General features: G+C 41.3%; 1 protein-coding gene across 4 annotated transcripts in view; it reads right to left on the reverse strand.

The window, feature by feature from the left end:
- LOC117258142 (DNA (cytosine-5)-methyltransferase 3A) overlaps positions 1 to 11,912 on the reverse strand; it is a 24,573-nt gene extending 12,661 nt beyond the window's left edge. For 2 of the 4 annotated variants that reach the window (XM_033628675.2, XM_078169826.1), the window contains exons 1-17: positions 11,805 to 11,912; positions 9,063 to 9,197; positions 8,351 to 8,496; positions 7,938 to 8,109; positions 6,183 to 7,825; positions 5,939 to 6,086; positions 5,803 to 5,856; positions 5,487 to 5,521; positions 4,963 to 5,100; positions 3,343 to 3,399; positions 3,046 to 3,195; positions 2,859 to 2,966; positions 1,270 to 1,399; positions 1,017 to 1,130; positions 822 to 866; positions 641 to 720; positions 376 to 488 (exon numbers count right to left, since the gene is read on the reverse strand). In XM_033628675.2, coding sequence (XP_033484566.2) covers positions 376 to 488; positions 641 to 720; positions 822 to 866; positions 1,017 to 1,130; positions 1,270 to 1,399; positions 2,859 to 2,966; positions 3,046 to 3,195; positions 3,343 to 3,399; positions 4,963 to 5,100; positions 5,487 to 5,521; positions 5,803 to 5,856; positions 5,939 to 6,086; positions 6,183 to 7,825; positions 7,938 to 8,109; positions 8,351 to 8,496; positions 9,063 to 9,186 — 3,257 coding nt within the window. In that variant the 5' untranslated portion in view covers positions 9,187 to 9,197; positions 11,805 to 11,912. Of the gene's footprint in view, positions 1 to 375; positions 489 to 640; positions 721 to 821; positions 867 to 1,016; positions 1,131 to 1,269; positions 1,400 to 2,858; positions 2,967 to 3,045; positions 3,196 to 3,342; positions 3,400 to 4,962; positions 5,101 to 5,486; positions 5,522 to 5,802; positions 5,857 to 5,938; positions 6,087 to 6,182; positions 7,826 to 7,937; positions 8,110 to 8,350; positions 8,497 to 9,062; positions 9,198 to 11,804 lie in introns of those variants that run through there. The other 2 variants (XM_033628676.2, XM_078169827.1) reach the window with 2 other exon arrangements.
- Between the last annotated feature and the right edge of the window lie 10,590 nt (positions 11,913 to 22,502).

Below are 22,502 nucleotides of genomic sequence, written 5' to 3' on the forward strand. Positions count from 1 at the left end.
GTAATTTACTGAATCAATAGCATCATTTGACTTTCTGTTTACATCCTCCAAAGCATTGTGAGAACTGCAGGAACCAGAGGGAATGGGCAAATTGCACAAATTGCAGCAATTGCCTTGATTTTATCTAAAGGGGGCTACAGTGTTGGACTCTGATCCACCTGATGCTATTCATAATGGACTGTATGGTGATGGGAGGTCAAAGTAAAACATCTTCAGCAGGCATTCTCAAGTGTTTCAAAAATAAATCTGCATTAAAAGTTGATATGAATTGTCAGTTTAGATTTGTGTGTCATGGTTTGAAATATTAAAGAAAATCACACGGAAGGCTTCAGTGATAAACAATAAACATCAGTATAACAACTGAGCAGTGTTTACCTGCAGCAGCTGGCATTGCCACACAGAATGACCTCAAAGCCGGCACAGCACACGGTGCAATACGACTGGTAGCCATCTTCATCGTAGCGATACAGTGTCTCCGAGAAGTTTTCCTGCAAAAAGTGACAAGGTCGTTTTGCAGCATTTGGGATGTTAATGGCAGCTGTGTTTCAGATGGGAGTTAGACATTCACAAACTGGGCTGGGATGGAGGAAAGCAGACCACCTACAGCAGACAGAGATAGATTGTTGGGTTATTAGATTACCTTGCATCTTAGACAAAGACCACCTTCAAACAAAGGGTGCTGCACTTCAATCTCAGTCGATCCACAAGACAAACAAAAATCTGAAATAACAAACCGTTACCTTAAGATTAAGAATTTCATGATTATTATCAAAGAAGATTTTAAATCAGAAACTTCTTCAATATGCTCGCACAAAACTTACGTTCAATTGTTTTGCCTTTCCCTTTGACATTTTCTCTTATTGATTCTGTAAAGAACAATATTAAAACAAATCTCAAACACTGAAAACACTGATGAAATTATCATAAAAGCTATGACTGAATCTAGGAGGTATTTTTTTATTTTCATAAGAGTCTGATGTCATGTTTGTGCAATAAATGTGGACAAAAATACGTACCTCTGTTGTAGACGATGGCGGGAGCAGTTGCCTTGTTTTTAAAAACATATTTCCTTTTTGGAGGAGGCTGGTTGTCAGACACAGCAGAGTCAGAATCTTGATGTGCACCAGCATCTTGAAGACCAAGAAAAGATGGAATCAAGAGGAATTGTTTTTACACATACAGCAACACTGTCTGAAACAGCCTCTACCTGGGGCGTCTGTAAATCTAGTGATTAAAAAAATAAGCAAACGTTTGTAAATGTGGACCTACCAGGAGGAACGAATCCTTCAGGTCCTGTTGGCAGAAATCCTTCAGAGGCCCATTCCAGCATCAGCTTCAGCTCTTTTTCTTTATTTCCTTCCGCCACAGCAAAAGACTTCCCACATCGCTCACCTGCCAACTGCAGATTACAAACATTTCCTGGCACTGAGTTAACACATTCACAGAGTTTCGGAGCAATCAGCTTGACACCGTGATGCATGAAATATCTTTGATGTAGTGGTAGAGCAATTACTGGCCACGATATTCAGTATTTTTAGGATTACTGGATTCTTTTTTTATCTGATTATTGATAAAATAAATCAATTAAAATATGTGCTACTTTGGCTCTGATACAGATGCATCAACGTCCTGTTCACAGCACTGTCTGATGGTTTACACATCACTCCTGTCAACACTGAGGCTGCTGTGCCACAGACAGCAAAGACGAGCACAGACCAGAGCTGCCCTGGTGAGTGAGTGAAGCTGTGTGTCGACCGTAAGGCAGCAGATATTACTGAATTTGTAATAAACATGACAATGACTCTGCAAAAATGCCCAGTGTTTCCAGTGTTAACATTCTGACATTAGAAATAGTAGTTACTGAATGTAAATTCAGTTGTATGGGTACAAAAACTGCAAGGAGATGGAAAGGGAGTTATACAGTGCCTGGACGCGGATGACAGATGTGACCATATGCTTTTACAAACTTCAAATAAAATGTTTTGATGGACTTTTTTTTCTTTGCAATGTACATTCACCGGCCACGTTATTAGGCACACCTGTTCAACTGCTCATTAACACAAAAAGCAAATCAGCCAATCATGTGGCAGCAACTCAGTGCATTTAGGCATGCACTGGCTCACCAAAATTCGACAACTGGAAAAACATTGCCTGGTCTGATGAGTCTGGATTTCTGCTGCCACATTCAGATGGTAGGGTCAGAATTTGGTGTAAAAAACATGAAAGCATGGATCCATCCTGCCTTGTATCAACGGTTCAGGCTGCTGGTGGTGTAATGGTGTGGGGGAGATTTTCTTGGCACACTTTGGGCCCCTTAGTACCATGTGAGCATGGTTTAAACACCACAGCCTACCTGAGTATTGTTGCTGACCGTGTCCATCCCTTTATGACCACAGTGTACCCATCTTCTGATGGCTACTTCCAGCAGGATAACGCATTATGTCACAAAGCTCTGACATTGCCTCCCATCAGCTCCCTCACAGTACTGCTATACACACTTGAACTGTTGGCCATTTGTGTGCATCCAGTGGACGCCACTGACTCACCTGCTCTCTGCTTCGGTGTGCTACACCAAGTGCTTTGGACTCAACTTGTGTCTTGGAAGGTTCCGAGCCAACAAATTATCTCTCACTCTCACTTTTCACAATGACAAGTGGTTTCATTAAAGACTATTACAAACTGTCTTTCTGTCTTCTGTGCTGCCATTGGGTTCAGACCACACCCGTGACAGTTACATTGGTGGGCGACAAAAAAGTTGCAAAGAGGATGTGTAGGTTGAGAACTTGCACAGAAAAATCAAATTTGAGGAACAGGATGTGTAACAATGTTCTGATTTAGTTACAGTTTTAGTTTCTTACCTCAATGATCTGGTAGATGGCTTTCTTGTAGACGGGCAAGCTGGCAAAGGAGTTTTTACAGAAGCACTTAGTGAATAAACGAAATGGCATCAGACCCTCGGTGTAGATCTGAAACAGGTAAAAATGAGGACATGAAAATCCAGTTCAAGATGTCATGTGTTTCTGTAGCTCAAGCACATCTACTAACCTCCGAGAACATCCCGTCTCCGAACCACTCCACCCTCCGCATTCCTGGGGGAGCTGACTTGGTTTTCCAAGGCATCACCATCCCAGGCCAACAAGGAAAGCCCTTCACTTTCCCCCACACCAGCTCTCCTGTTGGAAACCCTTTCCCATCCTGGAGACATAAAAAACCCAAAGAAAAGCACAGATGATTCAAAACTATATTTTCATCTAAGAAAAAGATTTTCTACTACATGATGTTTGATTGGCAGACTATGGGAACAACTGCATTGTGGGATCCTTTCTATAGGTGTTACATTACCTGGTAGGCCTCTTTCCGTCGTCGTCTTGGTGTGGGTTTACTGGATGTCTCTTCTGCCTGAGAGTCAAATACATTTAGAATAGAGTCAAAACATTTAAGTCAAAGACAAAAGGTAGTTCAGGTGAAGATCTGTGTATTTAAAAAGCAAATGCATTACTATTACTGAATTTGCGAAAAACAAGAAGCAGCTGAGCCCTTCATCATTGCTCAGATATGAACATTTAATTTGTTCAAAGCAGTATGACATACTGAAATATAATGATTAATCAAAATGGAGGAAAAAAATCTTTTCCACTGTGGTCTCAAGTTAAATGATAAATTGAATTAAAACATGGGAGTCAGTATTATTATTATTATTATTATTATTATTAGGAGGCACCACATGGACAAAGTGACTGATGAACCTGAAATGCAGGTGTGTTAGCGGTGGGATCGGCTTCTGATGGTTGCATTTTTCATGTTTTCATTTGTTAAGCTCAGAGTCTAAAGGGTAATCCACCCAGGAAGTGTTTGTGATGTCCATCACTCAGTCATTTCACAGAACAGACGTGCTTATTTTATGTTAAATGTAACATAGTAATGTAACAAAATGAACCTAAGTTCCTTTCAAAGTTCCCTTCAGTGTTCTAAACCTTGTATACACTGTGCAACTGTGGACTGTCACAGATGAAAGATGACAAGGTGAAAGAAAGGTGGTGATATCTTTGGTGGTTTTGTGGTTCTAAAATGCTGGCCCTATGTTGCACAGTGAGAGGGATTCAAGGATGGCCGTTATCATGGTCTTGCGATCAAAGACAGTCTGAGATAAAACTCTGACAGTGCCAGAAATTTGGGGTGACCATCTAACTGTGTGACAGCTGTTACGACCTACATCTTCTAACCAACAGACATGCAGCTTGAAATGACGCACTGATTAGTGTGACAATGCCAAATGTTAGTTGGCCTCTTTTCCCAAGCCACAACCTCATCACATTATCCTCCTCTTCCTCAGACTTTTTCGACACACATAAAGGCCACTATAGCAAGTGCTTGAATCATACTTGTTTTCATTTTTCTCTTATCCCTACAGCGTCACAGATGGATGACGCACACTGATGATGTTTGTAGAGTGTAATCCGTCATAGGCGTTGTCATCCTACAGTCTGCATATGTCAAACTTGATGTCATACCCAAGTTTATAAGATCCATGTCCCACAGCTTAGGCAGCACTAAACTTATAAGATTGCTAAAATCTCACAGTCTATAAGAGCCTTATTCAAAAGGATTTAGATTTGATCAAATGCTATCAAGCTTCAGCCCTAGTTGTAATCACACAATCAGATACTCATGCTTGTCATTGTGCCAGATGCTCTTGTTATAGCTAGTATAAAATAACAAATCCTCTCATTCACATTTTTGGCTTCGTTTTGGAGATGTAACTGTAGAGTGTCAGACACACCACCGCACAAGTATAAATGCTCACAGTGGTGTATGCCATGTGAGTAGGCTACGACATAGGCTCTGCATAGAGCTGACGCACAAGTATAAATCCGTCTTTAGAGATTTGACGATGGCTGTACTCATTTATGTTGCGCTACTGTGCATGAAAGCTTCAGCTGGTAGTATACTGAGTATACCTACCGCCTCATCTTGGGACTCCGGCTTCTTATGAGCACCTACGGGGCTGGACCAGGTGCTAACACCAGCCTGAAACACTGTACGGGCCTGAGGCTTCTGGCGCAAGCTGCTCTCCCAGCCAAAACCTCCCCTAATGGCCATCTGAGAGACAACACACTCTCATTACACACTCAAATATAATGCACATGTAAATGCACATCAAAACACACATACTTGCCTTCCTTTAGGCATAGACTGCACCGCATCGTATCAGTGATCATGTTTGTCATAAAAAATAAAGATGTACGCAGAAGGCAAAATGACTGTTAGTAGATGAGAGGGAACACAAAGAGCGAATTATGATGCAGCCGAAGTATGTTTCTGTGTTGTTCTGACTTACAGTGTAGTTGTGTGTGTGTGTGTACAGCTGACCGTATTCATGGTCAAATAACAGACATCACAGCTGCATTTGAATTCAGAACAACCAAGTCCTACTTGTCATTAAAAAGCCATTTTCACCACAATGTTTCTTTCTCACAATCTTTTACCTCTTTCCACGGGGTGCCATTCTCGCCAGCATGTTCTGCGGAAGGAAACAAAAGTATTTTAGTACGTTTAAGAGTTTCTGACATGTTAGTTAAAACTGGAAATCTGGAAAATTACATGATCCACAACCTGATGCTCATTACAATATATTTTTTTAAGGCTTGTATGTTTTACTCATCTCAAGTTCGACTAAAATGTACTTCAATTCACAAAATAGATTTGTAAGAGTTAAATTACAGTTTCATAATAACATATTTGGAATTTTTCTTTTAAAAAGTGTAAATTCTGCAAATTAAAGTAAACATTTTTTTTACTTACCATGTATCTTTATAAGGCGGACTTCACACGGCCTCAAATTAAGGCCATTCAGTTCTAGAAAATAAGATAAAGGTGTGAATAAGGTGGGATCCAATGCATTGACTTAATGCAAATATAACTTCCTTGTTTAATTTACCAGATGGACTTTGTTTCTTCTTATTTCTAGTGCGAATCGGGGTGCTGCTGGTGTTGTCAGAGAGGAGGCTGTCAGACGTGACTTCCAACTCACTTTCTGTTAAGGTTTCATTCTCAGACAACAGTGCAGCATCTTCTTTCTCTAGCACCTGAGAAATGAAATAAAGCAAGTGCCAAGAAAGAATTTAACACACAAAAACTTAACACAGACAAAAGATGTTGATACAGCACCTCAATTTACATACCTTACAAATCTGCTTAGCCTCAAGTGGAGGGCAGGGGAAAGACAGCATGGTCAAAACAAGCTTTCTAAAGAGTGAGGTTGGCTTGGTGTCCTTCAGTACGACGGCCCAGTGTTTCTCTACTGAGACCTCGACTGAGTTGTCCTTCTCTCCCTCCTCAGCCTTCTGATACTCAAGGAATTCACTTGTGAGCTGGCTGACCTCCTCAGGGGAGCTGCAGATTCCCAGCTTGGTCCCAAGCTCCCCAACCACTTCTCCAGTCACCTTCACCCCGCTCTGCGGATTCAGCAGCTGAGCTATGCTCCTGAGCACCTCATCATCTAGAGGCAGCTTCTCTGCAATGCAACCTGTGAGTCTGATGTAGAAAGACAACACCTCCTCTTTAAACAGTGGTAGAACCTCTGTAGCCTCAGGCTCATTCAGGAGGTCTTCCACAGCTTTCCCGCCCAGACTGAGTTCAGGGCTGGACAGGTGGAATTTCTTGTCCTTCAGGATGTCAGCATCGCGTTCTTTGAGGAAGCAAACTGCAGCTTCAGGATGAAGGAAGTAGGAGGTGTAGGTACACAACAGCCTACTGGCTTCTTCTAGGATGAGCAGCATATCAGCCCTGGTAGCTCCCTCCTGGGTCTGCAGATGCTTTCGGAAACTGAGCAGAGGCTTTAGAGCCTGCTCCAGGAAGATATATGTTGCCCTGACTTTGGGATCCTGCAGCTGGGAACAGATTAACTTGGCTTTGTCATCACCCTCGTCGCAAGACTTAAAGTACGTTATGAGATCTGTCCATGTTTCCAAGAGTTTTGAGACTAACAGGCAGAGCATAAGGCAGTTGTTGTAGAGATTAAATGATGAACCCTCCACATTAGTATCTGAGCCAAAAAGAGCCTCGAGGATGTTATTCTTGGTAGAGCAGGAGGAGTGGTGGGCATGGATGTCTACCATCAAATCTTGGAGACTGTTGAGCTCCTTAACACCTGCAAAACAAGCAGCATCCGTGATGGCATTCAGCCCTCCAAAGGCTACTATGTTCGAGTTGAGTTCCCTGAGCTGCGAGCAGATCTGCTCAGAGGCTGCACCATTACCATCAGAATAAACAGCCGCAAGATTATCTGTGTGTAACCCAAATTTCTTCAAGGTCTCCACCACCACTGGTGCTGTTTGACCATCCACTGACCGAAGAGCATCAAGGAATCGGATGAAGTGCCTGGAGGCTTCAACATCAAAATACCCAATAAGGACCACAGAGGCAACGTCATCCTCTCCCAGGGTATTCCCTTCATAAATATACACACTATACGGAGTGTGTTGGCCAATAGATCCAATGTCTTTGGAGTATTGCAGCGACCTTTTACAGCCTGCAAGTCTGGACAGTTGATCACCATTAGCAGAGGGTTTACTCTGCAGGCCGACACCACTGTAATTATGTGCCCTTTTCTTGTGTTTGTTTGTTGCCTCATGTCGCCTGAGTTCAAAAACGCCTTTCTGATATGTCTTCAGGTTTTTCTTGCAAGAGCGGCAGAGTGTATATTCCTCTCCAAAAGTACTGCGTTCAACCCAATCAAACATGTCCTTCCACGTTTCAGAGAAAGGGAATTCTCTAGTCTTTGCAGTGCTGATCTTCTCTGTACCTGATTCCAGTTTAGGTTTCTCTAACAAAGTGAGAGAAAAACATTATTACAGCACAGTAACTATAAATGTGGTGACAGAAACACAATGCGCCACCTTATTTTATTATCACAGAGATAGAAAATGTTAAGATACCTCTAAGCACCTCGGGAGGTACAAAAATAGGGCTGATATCCTGGCTGTTCCGAGCTTTCACAGGGTCATATTCTTCATTTTTCCCTTTTGTGGTGTAGAAATTTTTGAACCACTTCAGAATGTCGAAGTTGCTCTTAGAATCCCCTTTTATGAGCTCCTCTACTGGAATCGACTAAACCAAGAAAAATAAATGACAAAATTTAGAAATGAATATAACTTTCATCTTGAACATCAGGGATATAGTTTAACAGTTTCATCAACACATGAGAAGATAATTAAAGACTGTGGCTAGCTCAGCATGAAGACTACAAACAGGGGAAAACAGCTGGCCTTGCTCTGTCTTAAGGTACAAGGTCTGCTTACCAGTATTCTAAATAAACTGTAATCTACTCTGCTAAAGAAAGGGTACATACCTTTGTGATGCCGCTCTTGCTGAGGGCCTCAGTGAGGAGACTGAAGTTGTGCTTACAGTCATCCTCACCCTGTGCATCAAACTTCACCTTGGTCAAGTCAACAGAGCCAGGAATAACCCAGTCCATGATCTGACAGTGACACGCCCCTGAGGGATCATGCAGAAAATAAACACAGATCAGAAAGTGTTGTCTGTGAAAATTGAAGTAAAGACACTCTTGTGTTGTTTTTCAATAGCAGTGAGAGTATTGTGCAGAGCTGGGCTGTGAGTAACCATGACCATTCAAACTATGCTGGTGTGGTGCAGGCTTTTTTACACACAGCTCTTCATCTAACAGCTCACTGTGGCTGTTTCTACTTGTTCATTAAGATCTCCCACTGACTCTCACAGCAATTAAGTGACAAATACATTGCATTTAGCCATTTCACAATAAAAGCCTCCTGCTAGTTTGCTGGTGGAAAACTTTTAATGTGAAGTAACAGCAGGAAATGTGCGAGTAAAATACAGTGAAATAAGGTTGATATCTGAAAGTATGAACATGAATGTGTGAAACTTAACTCCAAATAAAATACATTTAGTGACAAGTCACAAAGGTACCGCTGTACCGTTGCACGGCATTATATGAAGTGTTAGCCCGAGGACATTTTTCAAGCAGTGCTGCTGCTAAGTGCATGTGGGGGAAACACTGATATTGGCTCATAGTGATGAATCACCTGAACCCATCTGCCGCACATCTTTGAAGTTGGTCTTCAGCAGGTTGTTGATCCAGCACACCACATAATAGCGGCTGCTTTTATCACGGAAGGATTCAGGAGTCACAACTGCTGTGCTTTCCATCTTGCAGCAGTCTAAGAAAGAAAACTAAAATTAATCATTTCATAAACAAAAGCATTATTATCATCAACTCATTATTACGAATATAATTCATTTTACATTTTGATCTACACCAAACATAAAATCACAACATTCTTTAAATTTTGACTGTTGGGCAGCTGTGGCTCAGAGATAGACCAGAGGCTTGTACTACGAAGCCAGTTCAACTTCACCTGAATAACCTGTACTACAAAGCTGGTTATCAACTAGTTCAGTCAGCTCTGGGTTTTCCTATCCAGCCACGAGCGCATTCATGTGAAAGTGGCAGGGGTGTTAATTACGAGTGACATCGTCAGAACAATGAATGATGGAACAGTACTGAAAGTGCCTGGGACTGTGGGACAGTAACATGTCAGTGGCGTGGGATGTAAACAATACTGTGTAATCCTAAAACAGAAAATACAGAAAAGATTTAAACATTATCCAAAAATTAAACTTCAGCCGATAGTTAAATTATATGCAGGTATCACAGGGCTATAGGCCTATGTGACATTAGTATAGTGTATTTTTTGCTGTTGAGTTGGTTGATGATGAATATGTCACATAAAACAATTCAAATAATGTTCCTACAATGCAGTAGCAGCAGGTGGAAAAGTAACCTGTAGTTAATGACTGATGAGGTCTACCTGACCGAAATGTGGCATTTACAATAACAGGAGCCAGTTAACAGTGTGTGGATTATTTTACTAATTAAATATTATGTTTTATCCTAGTTCTCATCATGTAGATGTCTCATGTTATTCTGAGGTGCAGTGATGAATCAGAGTGTAAAAGTAGCAGCAATGTCCAGTCACTGCAGACCTAAGTAAACTATGCGCAAGTTAAAATACAGCTAAAATCATGTGTTTGGTTTTGTAGATGATCTCTGTTTGTTAGAAGATCTGTTTAAAACCAATGGAAATAGAGCCCTGGAACAATGAAACGATTCTAATGACCTACAACAATAAAGAGTAAAGGCTCCTCTTTTCTTTTTTTCTTTTTGAACCTGTCTCTTCAGACATTTGTCCATGGATACTTTTTTCTTAAACGATCTAATTGGTCAGAGGTCAGGTTGTTGACAGGTTGTGATCCGATACTCTGAAGTTAACCTGCTCTGGAGTGGGTTAGCTGTTCAGCATAAGTTACCATGGTGATTTAGCCTGAAAAATACAGAACCAGCTTCGTAGTACTGAAAACCCAGAGTTAACCTTGAAGTTACCTCGCTAACTTCAAATTCTGCTTCGTAGTACAGGTCTCAGGCCATCCACTAATAATGAGCAATTTGATCCCAATTACTATAATTAAATCACAAGTCTCTCCGCTTGGATTTATCTTTAACCATCACACCTAATTCACTGTGTCTCATATTACTTCTTATTAGACACTGGCAGGGAGTTTTAAGAACGCAAAAAAAAAAGACATAATCTCATTTTATTTTGTAAATAAATGGAATGTCTGAGTGTTTAATTAACTGTCTTGTATTACACTTATGTTTGGTTTGTTATATTTATCTGTTATACAGCTTTGTACAAGTCCTGTGTTTAAATGTGCACCCCACATCGGATGCATGAGCCAACACCACCACCACCACCACCACCAACTGGCCTACATCATTCATTCAACACTGACATACAGGCTATGATCTCCAGCTTAGTTTTTCTGTCATGCATGACCTTCCCAAACTTAAAAAGGTACATTTCATATTGTTATATATACAGTCTATGGTTTACCCCTACCCCACACTGACTTCCTGGGTGGGGGAAGGGGATGATACTGTCCCAGTGGGTGGGTTCTAATCTCCTATTGTCTGACAGTGGATGATAAAAGCTGAGTGCTTTCTGTCAAATAATGGTAACATCTGCATCTTTTGGTTGTATCTGACTGTTTTCTTGTCATATATACATTATGAGCTGAGCTATGGCTGAATGTACAGGACACGAGCCACGTTGCTAATGCACCCTCCCCTCCCTCACGTGGTATACTTTTTTGCCGCGAATGTTCCCCAGTGCACCACACGCACCGACAACGGCACTTGAGCTTTAACATCAGATCATGTTACTTTACTTAAAGGTAAACAAATACAATGCACCACAAGTGGTACAGTTACTACCACGCAGACCGGCATGTGCAGTTCCATTGTCAGGGATTGTCTTTCACTAATTTCGTGCATGGTGTAGAGGATCTCACGAGGGATATTTGTGTTTTAACACTGTGTTCAAACAAGAAGCAAAAAGTGATGCATTCACATTCCAACAGCCGTTACAGACGTTGTAATTGCAGGTGACTAACCGCGCATACGCACGTTATTACAGCAGCCGACATAGATAAACTAATTGAAGTCAATGGCAGTCAGATGAGGAAGTCGAAACCTCCCGGCTCCCTATCCATTCTGCTACTATCAATGTGGGTTTGCCGGTCTTTGTGCTGGGAGCCAACACAAGGTTGGATTTACAACAAACCAGGACAATAAAGACTGTAACATCATCACCCTGTGTGTATTATCCGCTAACCGCTTTTATTACAACAAAAAAAGTCTCAATACAATATAAGCGGTTGGTTTTGTGTATAACGTTACATAATAGATTGACCGTGTATTGACTTACCTAACCGGGGATGCTCCTACTGACTCTTGCTTCTGCCCATTGGGCTCAAGCAGATCGTCCAGACTGGTCACGCCTCTTGAGGAGGAGCCGGAGAGCGTTGCTAGGAGGAGGAGGGACGTCCCGAAGCCTACGCTTGGCCTGCTGCCCCCGAAGCCCGGCTCTGGATAGGATGACCGATGCTGGAGGCCGTCCCGTAATAGGACATCGAATAATTCTGTGCCCGGGATTATGAAACCTCCACCCATGCCGAAATGAACACAACGTACCCACAGACTAACACCAATACTCTAATATTCCGCTATATTGCTCCACTGAAATGTAAAAATACATATCTCGTCAATCTACAGCTAGTCGGGGAAAAAAAGCCGTTAACCAAGCCAACTCAGTTCTGGTCTTATTTCTAAAAATACACCACTGCACAGGCCTGACACACCTACCATTCGCCCCCTAAAGGTTATCGCAGTTTGATTAATAATTAATCATTAACACGATGCTAGCGCCGCACGGCAGAGAAAATACCATATAACAAATATATATATATAAAACAAATTTCTCACCGATTTTCAGTTAGCGACGAACATGCTAGCTCATCGCCTCCGGTGTAACGGTAACTAGGCCGTCGTTGAGGAATGCTTAGGCTAATTATTCCTCTAAAAGAAATGTCCTGTAAATTGGGTAGCGACATGTTATAGCGATGAAATAAAGGCAAACGCAATACAGTCTAACGGTACCGTACTTAACTGGAACAGAAGTGAGCTAATGGTAGTTAAAATTTTTCGTCGAGGAACAAGCTAACATTATAGCAACACCAATATAGCATTATCTTGCCTGAACATACGGCGACTGTTTGTTTGTTTCTGTTATACTATCTAACGTTCAAAATGGTGACTACTGAAACATTAAAAACAACTATCAAACTCGTGACCAGCCGTTTATCACACGCCGTTATGATACACAAGATACCGTTTCACTAACATGGCGGCTGTGTCGCAATTGCAAACACTTGTCGCCTGTTTATCAGCCTGTTTCCTACCATAAGGCCTATCTGCATTGTATCCCGTTGTTAACAGTGTCATGGCGCCCTATCAGGCCAATAGGTGGACGGAGTGTCACAGCACTGAACGACCGACAACACGACGTTATCACGGTGAAACTTTAACGGTTGATGCGGCCTCGTGACAGAAACTGACGGCGATGCTCAACTGCCAATAGAGCAACCTAGCGCAACCAACATGGCTACTATCGCCATTTTGTGTAGCAGGGAAAGTGAAACCTACACTCTCTGAACCATAAGTTAGGAGCCACTCAAAATGACACCGAGGCCTAACGTATCAGTACAGGAACACATTATGTACTTTTACTGTTTTAAAACAAAACTGACTGCAAAGCACTTCTGTAACTTTGATTTGAAAGGTGTATATAAATATATATATGTATGTATATATTTTCTGTCACTAGTGGAGGATGATCCACATACTGTACAGGGAAGTGCCCATTAGTTCGACATCCCATTGTTCCGACCATATTACACTCATTGTTCCGAAGTCCGTTCCGAAATCATCATGATGCCCTGTGGTTAAGGTCTGGTTAGGTTTAGGCACAAAAACCACTTGGTTAGGGTCAGGAAAAGATCATGGTGTGGGTTAAAATGAAAAAGAAAGTGACAAACACATAAGCCGTGAGCCTGCTCCGCCTCAAGCCGGTCGCGGCGCACCATACGCCCGCCGCGAGCCGTTCAGCACCGCGGACAGTCGGACTAATGGGATGTCGAACCAGTGGGCTGTCGAACCAATGACATGGACCCAAATCTTGGATTTGGTCTTATTTGGGATATGACTTCCATGGACTGTCGAGAAACCTTATATTCATGTCCTCTACATTTTTATGCAGTGTTTCCTCCATATCTGCAGCCACTAATTTCTGTACCAACAGAGAAGAAGCCTGGTTAAAGACCCTTCCACTGGTTCCAGACTAAATTTGGCGGAAGTGTGTCTAAATTGATGCACAAGACATCAAGAAATATTTCCGTTTGATGAAACGGTGCAGCCATAAATCATGGAGTGCTTGGTTTGAATATCAATGTTAAAATCATACCCTAACTTAATAAGAGCTGGGATAAGATGTAGTCCTATTGTCGGATGGAGTGAAGATTTATTTATTTATTTAGCCTAATTATTTGCAACTTTGAAGTCATTAAGCTGAAATGTAAGGGTAAAATCAGGGTGTAGGCTGTTAAAAAGATGGATGGTAAACATTAGAGGTCCAACTGCTGTAAGTCCAAGAGATACTGCACAAACTCGCTCGTGGTGTAGTGGTTGATGAGGTGGGTGTACTACTAGGTAGATGGATAGGGTACCCAGGAGGACGTGGTTATACTCTCCTACATATTCCAATAGCTTTTTGGCTGATCGGTGGGTATACTGTAAACAGCAAGAAACAGAGGTGGGTGTACCCCATATACCTGCATTTACCCTCCATTACACCACTGAAACCAGCTTTAACCAAGAAACATAATAGTGTAAGCTAATGTGGGCTATCACGCATTGTTTTCTGGGTGTTTTTGAGAAGAAAGAGTCATCTCATGGTAACACCCTGAATGAATTAGGCTAAGTGGGACTTGAATGAGCAGGGAACAGGAGGGGGGTTGGACATACCCAGTGGCTGGAATACCCGGAAACGGTATCCGAGCAGGATGGCAGCCAACGAGCCTCTGGCTGAAAGCAGAATCTCAGAGATACTGGGATTCAAGTACTCAAGGTCTCTAAAAAACAAGGTAAGGGCTTATCCAGGTTTGTGAAACCAGGATAAAATTTTACCATGCAGCTCAATGCTAGAATACTCTAAAAACCCATCACCAGTAAACTAGTCTGTAAATGTGTTAGTGAAGCAAAATATTTGAATTCAGTTGACTATGCTAGTTGGCAGACCTTTACAGTATTGGGTAAATGGGCCAAAACTGTCCTGGTTCATGTGCTGTAACAAAGTTTAAATGTCATTCATTGATAACAATACGCTGAACAATACTGAGAAAAATAGCTCAAGAGTTGGAATGAGATGGCAAAAAATGGGTTGCCAGTCAAAACAGAGGAGTCAGACAAGATTGTGCAAGTCCCACTATTCTGCCGACAGCAGTTGGTTTCAGTTGAACATTCTGTTCCTCGTAGCAACAACTACTAGCAGAGTTCCAAAGCTGCACATTGGCTGTGTCCGAAATCACTCACTACTCACTACATAGTCCACCATTTAATGAATAGATAGTAATGAATGAGGGAATGACTTCAGACACAGCCACTGTTATATCCACCATTATCTCCAACATCCAAACAAGCAGGCTATTGACATCTTTTATCTACTCCACAAATGCCCAAATGCTCTTTTGTGATTGTTTCAATTTGTTTACTTAGTTTTTCTCTTAACAGTATAATCCTGACCAAACTATGCTACCAGCTGTCCAAGGCTGTGTTGCTTATATAGCATTCTAACTCAGTTTGCTGTTGTGTATCTGATCAGTTTGACAGAAAGGGATAGCAGAGACAAGATTTCTAAGACGTAACAATAATGTTTATTAATTTGGCTATATGAACTAAAAACAAGGTGTAAAAAACATTTTGTTGGCAACCACAAAAACATACTGCTCAAAAAAATTAGAGGAACACTGAAATCATCCCGGTATCTAACAGCAGCCAGGGTACCACTGGCTATGACATGGAGGTCTCTGCGACCCTCCAAGGATATGCTTCCCTAGACCATAACTGACCCAACGCCTAACCAGTCATGCTGGATAATGTTACAGGCAGCATAACGTTAACTATGGCATTTCCGGACTCTTTCACGCCTGTCACGTGCGCTCAGTGTGAACCTGCTCTTATCTGTGAAGAGATGAGGGCGCCAGTTGCAGACCTGCCAATTCTGGTGTTCTCTGGTGAATGCCAGTCAAGCTGCGCGGTGCTGGGCTGTAAGCACACGTCCGACTAGAGGACATCATGCCCTCAAGTCACCCTCATGGAGTTTCTGACAGTTTCAGAAACATGCACATACTGGTCCTGCTGCCGCGTTGATGCCCTCCTACGGCTGTCAACCAGCTCTCCTTGTGTAACAGCTGGTCTCCTGGTATCTCCTCCATGCTCTTCAGACTGTGCTGGGTGACAGCAAACTGTCTTGCCACTGCACGTATGGATGTGTCACTAACAGTAGTGACAAGGACATTAGCAGAACACAAAACTAGAGAAGAATCAGTCAGGAAGGATAAGGATAGATCGATCTACAGTTGATATCAACTGTCTGTGGACACCACATGTAAAACCATTCCCTTTTTGGAGGTTGTCTTTCTTTGCCTCTCCATTGCACCTGTTGTCACTTTCATTTGCACCAAAGCAACTGAAACAAGCAACAACACTCGACTGTGCAATAGGAGTGGATACTTAGGGAACTAAGCCCTGGCTTGGACAGGCCCCAACCTTCCTCCCTTCCTCAGTCAGGGTTCAGCCTGAAAGCAAGACAAAAGCACATTAAAATGGGCAGGTGGGAGATTGCACTGCTTCCTCTACTGCGAATATAACCCTTTACATGTATTTTCCCCTATTTACATTTACTTTTTATTAATTGTATGTTTACTAGATTATTATGCTGAATACATACAGAGAATGTGAAACTGACATTATGTTGTGCTAAATAGTTAAAACTCGGGCGTCATCTTATGAGGTCTGTGGTGTGTTATTGTGCCAGCTATGGAGGTCAAGCAGCGGTGTTTGGACAAGCTAACCAGGCTAAACATCACAGATCCTTTTGACTTGGTAGTCTAAAGCTGGATTACAGACCTCGATGCACTACCTCCACTCACATTCCCAGGTAATGTGAAGTATTTCATTTTTAAACTACCCTAAAACTTCAATTAAAAGCCTAGTCCCAATTAAATGACTGGTCTCTTTTACTAGCCTGGTGAGGCGACACATTTTGACAAATAAACGCCTGTCTCAATTAGATGCCTGGTCTGGTTGCCAACAGTTCATTTTTTCTTATAGGAGTTCTTCCGATGTATAAAACTGGGATGTTGGTTACCTCAAATTATGTGCCCATTCCTCGATTACCCTGTAAGTTAGTCATATACCTTTAGTCCGTAAGGGTCCCCAGATCAAAATAATTAAAAGGGTTGTTTTAATAGAAATGAATCCAAGTTGTGAGTATTATAAACAGGATAACGTGGCGTTGTGTCGGTATGCCGGATGCCGTAATCCTTGAGTGTCGTGACTCTCTTTTTTTGTGTTGTCTGTTGGAGCTAGATCAAATGAATAATTTATATTTGTTATATTATCCAAAGCCTTTTTTTTTTTTTTTTACAAAAGTATTATTCATACTGGTTTAAATAAACAACTTAATTGTATTTACCAATCTTTGCTGAGCAACAGTTTTGATTGAAAGGCCTGTCCCGAATATAGGCCTGTTGATTTCAGTGATTTAAGCAAGTAATTGCCCAGGCTATTAATTGAAGTTTTATGGTACGTGTATACACTGTGGTAATAAAAGTAACAGAGTGTTGTAAGTCAAAGGTGGCGCCCCCGACTCCTTTGTGTTTCATTGTTAATGGACAGTGATTACTGTATAGTCAAACTCTTTTTGGTGGTATTTTATTTTTTCAGTTTGTATAACTGAATTTGTTGTCCAATAATGTTTTTATAGTTTCACAATTGCCTCCAGTAAAAACCTCAGAAGGTCAACTGCTGTCTTCATCGTGTTTTGCTTGCTGCATAGCTCCACACACAGTGAGGGCAGAAGAATTCTTAGATAGAAATGACAAAGCTTCATCCCTCTTCAGTTTCTTAATGTACATTAGGCATGAAACATACTTACTATACAGATTAGAGCATAAACACTGAGAAAGGCAGCTGCTTAAGCACAGTAAGGGACTGGTCGAGACACTGTAGAGATGACAAAACTGTCATAAAATATACTGGAGTGAAATGTTGTTCTATATCTATACAGGGTCAAAGTAATGTTTTTGTGCCTTGGAACTTTGCACGACTGAAATGACTTACAGCGTTTCTGTCATATATGTGCTATAGAGAGGAGGGTACTCAGAGTCACTGCGGAGGTCCAAGGGTTAATGTGTGTGTCTGAATTTATGTTCAGAGTCAGGAATAAGTTAAAGTGAATGGTGAAAGAAGTGCCCACAAAGGCTGAACCCTGTTGGCTGTGTGTCCACGGGGGAGAGCTGACGTTCATGGTATCACACTATTTATGGACTGATGCGGTGGTGAACAACCGTTGATGTGAAAATGCTCTTACAGTGTAAAATATTGCTTTAATACTGAAAACAACAAATTGTCCCTGAATGTCTTTATATGATGTCATTATGAAGATAACTCTGGGCCTTTGTGACACCATCTGTGGCAAGTGTAGATCCACTCTGGTAGTAGCCTGCAGCAGGGTCACAGGGGTCAGGGTAGGCTTTGTTTGTCCGACCATCTCTCCACCAGCCCATCCTCCCAAAGGGCCTGGTAATCAAGATGGTTACTTTTCTTCACGTGGCGGATGTTCAGTGATGGTGTAATGGTGGAGAATGTGTGAATATATAGGTGTTCTTATAAAAAAAGTAAACCACCTAAAAAGAGATTGATAATTTGCAGTTTTCTGTATAGGTTTGTCATGGGTTGGCTTAAGAGGTCAGACAAAGGAATTCAAGAGTCTCACTTGTGACCATGCTTACAAAAAGAGGAAAGACACCCACCATAAATTCCACTGGTGAAAAGCTTGAATGACTGGTGTAACAGAGTCTAATGTGTCAAGAAAGCTCTTGTTCAAGTGGGATAAATTGCAAGAGCATATACATTTGTTAGCTGTTTTTCCTCTTTAGCGAATGTCCAACTTATCTCATCATGGATGGCAGCTCCAGCTTTAGTTTAGGTTGTAAACTCTTGGGACCTGCTGATAAGATTACTCAACGAGACAGACATAGCTGAGCCATTTCTGTAAATGATTAACTCCAGGTAGAAAACGTATAACCCCAAACTCAAAACAACACCACACTTTCATTTTCATATGCCATTTGATCTCATATGAATGTCTGAAGTTATGATTCACTCGCTAATTATTCACTCTGGCCCCCAGAGATTTTAACGCTGCACCTGCCTCGTGATGAAAATTGGATGGAAAACGGAAATAGCAACACAGTATTACAGAAATCATCAAGGTATATGAAGAAAAATCTTCACTTTCATGAGAGTCAGTGAGGTGTGGGCAAAGAAGGAGGAATAACAAGTGGTGTGAGAACGAGGAAGAAAATACTGAAAAGGGGGAGAGAATGGAAAGTAAGGTCCTGGAGAGCGTTTGGGGGATAAAGCTATTTGGCTGACGCTTTTATGAATGAGCATCATTTTGGAAAATGTCGACTGCTATGGGCTTTTCAGAACAATTTAACTGCTCAGCCATCCATCTTTACAGTCTGCCGCTTTGTTTCAGTTTGTGTATGAAGTATGTTTAAAGTCTTGAAAAGTATTTTACACTGTGAAAACAGTCAACAAATCCCATGAAAAGACCAAACAAATAATAAATAAATCCTACAAACGGTTAATGTATCCAGTGCAGGCTAAGGTTATTCCTCTTTGCCATAGACCTCCATTGTCATCAATAAGCTACACTGTCGTGTGACATCTCCTGTTATTACTGTGAACATAAGCACTGTAGTGTCTTGTGAGTCAACACAAAATGTGTTTGAGACTGCGTTCAGACAGACAACAGCACTGTGTACGATGTCCATTTAAGGACATCCTCAGGTGTCTGAGTTTGGTGTCAGACCGTAGATGAAAAAGCATCAAGTCTCAGGAAAACCAGACCTCAGACTAAATGGCCTCAGAAAAAAAGGTCTCAGACAAAATGACCTTAAAAAAAAAACTGCCTCCGAAAATAAAGGTCTCCGACAAAACAGCCTCAGAAATAACAGCATCCGGAAAAAAAGGTCTCAGATAAAACAGCCTCAGAAAAAACTACCTCAGAAAATAAAGGTCTCAGACGAAGCAGCCTCAGAAAATAAAGGTCTCCGACGAAACAGCCTCAGAAAAAAAGGGTTTCAGACTAAACCGTCTCAGAAAAAAAGGTCTCAGACGAAACAGCCTCGGAAAAAACTACCTCAGAAAATAAAGGTCTCCGACGAAACAGTCTCAGATAAAAACGGTCTCAGACTAAATGGTCTCAGATGAAACAGCCTCAGAAAAAAATGGCTTCAGAAAAAAAGGGTCTCAGGCTAAATGACCTCAGAAAAAAGGTCTCCGACGAAACAGTTTCAGAAAATAAAGGTCTCCGACGAAATAGCCTCAGAAAAAAAGGGTTTCAGACTAAACCGTCTCAGAAAAAAAGGTCTCAGACAAAACAGCCTCAGAAAAACTACCTCAGAAAATAAAGGTCTCCAACGAAACAGTCTCAGATAAAAACAGTCTCAGACTAAATGGTCTCAGATGAAACAGCCTCAGAAAAAAATGGCTTCAGAAAAAATGGCTTCAGAAAAAAAGGGTCTCAGGCTAAATGGCCTCAGAAAATAAGGTCTCAGAAAGAAAATGATCTCAGACGAAAAGGCCTCTGACTAAAACACTGACTTACTGAGTGATCATCCAGTTGAAATGTAACTGGGGGAACTGAGCAGTTAGGCCACAGTGATGCAGTAGTTCTTTAAGACTGCAATAAGTATAAGTGGAGTGAGTTACAAGTAAGGAATTGTATGAGTGCAACAGATATAACACATTACCATTACAGCAGAGTATGATACAGCCCCCCCCCCCACAAGAGGCAAATCATTGCAGTTTTTTTTGTCTGTGGTTTAAACCTGGTGATAAAATGTGTCTTATTTGTGAATAAAATGACAATAAATAATGTATTTTGAATATTTTAAATATTTCAAATACACAAATACGAGCATTTAAAGTATTTTGTTACAAATTACATCTCTCCAACAAAATACAAATGACAAACTACCATAAAACTAGCCCGATGTGGCTCAGAAGGGTTTATAACAAATAAGTTTGCAAATAGTTTGCAGGTGTTTAAGAAAATAATTGTGCCCTCATTAAAATATAACCATGTATTTGTGGCGCTTTTAAACTTGCGGTAAATCATTTATTTTGGCCACTTGGGGGCAGCAAAGACAAGCTGTAAACACAACACTGACAAATTTTTTCGCTTAAGTAGGGTTGCAGCGTTAAGAGAACTTCACTGTAGAAAATATTGCGGTTTCACGATATCACGGTATTACAGAATTTATTCTATTCTATTTATTATTACAGTGTTGATTTTTATTTATTATCAGTCAGAATGACTCTAAAAGGAATGAAAATGGAAGAGTTGTTTTGGTTGATCAAACATTTTAATACTGTATTGAAATCAATTTGTTAATGGAAATATGTGTCTCTCTGTTGAAAATAAACAAAATAAAGGTGAGATTCTCCATCCACTTGCATTTTTTTTCAATAATTAGATAAGCAAACATACACGGTACAATAACCTTCAACTTAAATATCACAGTATACCTTAAAACCGATGTATCGCTAATGTCGCTAATCTTAAACTGATATGGTGATCTTGGCAAACAGTTGCTTATTTGCACATTCAGCCTTTACGGAACAACAATCATTCATTCTGAGTCGTGTTTGTGTTTTTCTGATGAATGTAAGTCCAATATTCATTCTGTTTTTGGTCTCTACAAACTCATAAGGGAAATAACTGCGTCTTTAGCTGCTAAACGCTCCACTATGTTCACTGGCTAGTTGCTTAGTTTGTGTCTCTGTTGTTTATTTACTGGTTTATCAAACAGCTGCCTGCTCTGTCTGGAGACAAAACAAAACAAAAGTCACAGAGAGAGGAACTGACACACTGTTGGTTTTGGTCGTGGGATTTGTTGACTGTAAGAACGCCAGCCTTATGCTGTAACTTAATTCAATTCGAGAGCTGGATTTAAATGGCACTTCAGCAGTCACACTGTGGAGATTTGCTCTCTGAAAATACGACTTACTGCAAACTCCTGCTGTTTTGTGAGTAAAACAACACCACTTACAGCACAAACTATTAAATGCAATCAATAATTGTTATGATATTTTTCAATTAATATGATGTCAGCATGTGTGTGGCTCTGAGGGTCTTTACTAAAGCACTGTGGAGAGTGTCATGTGGTGTCAGCAGAGAAGCAGGGAAACACGTGGTCTGAAAACAAGGAAGAAAAGCCTGAAAAGGGGAAGAAAACAGAGACAAAGGTCAGAGGGAGCATTTAAGGGATAAGGCTTAAAGGATAGAGCCTGACAGGTGCAATCAGATGTGTCACACAGCTGTGACAAAGTGGATGTCAGTGCAGCCATGGGGGGCCACTATAAGCATGTCACAGCCAATCATGAGGGGAGAATAAAAGCTGTAGAGTGTTTGGGCAGACGGGAGTGTTTGTGTCTCTCCACAGTGAGCCCATTACAGCTGTCGAGGCCGAGTAGTATTGGCATGATGGAGGCCACAAACAGGTGGCACTGGCAGATCCAAGGCCTGTGAGAGGGAGTGGGTGAACAAGTATGCAACAGTGGGTGAACAAGTATGCAAATCCGTTATTTTGTGAGCAGACAGAACAGGTACGGGGTCATGTTTGAGTTTGCTGATGATAGCAGTGAACTTTCTGGCAACCTGGACTTGTTAATGGCTCGGCTAGCAGAATTTTTTGCCACTTTACTTGTTCGT

The sequence above is a fragment of the Epinephelus lanceolatus genome, chromosome 8 (assembly GCF_041903045.1).
Source record: "Epinephelus lanceolatus isolate andai-2023 chromosome 8, ASM4190304v1, whole genome shotgun sequence".
Taxonomy (NCBI): Eukaryota; Metazoa; Chordata; class Actinopteri; order Perciformes; family Serranidae; genus Epinephelus; species Epinephelus lanceolatus.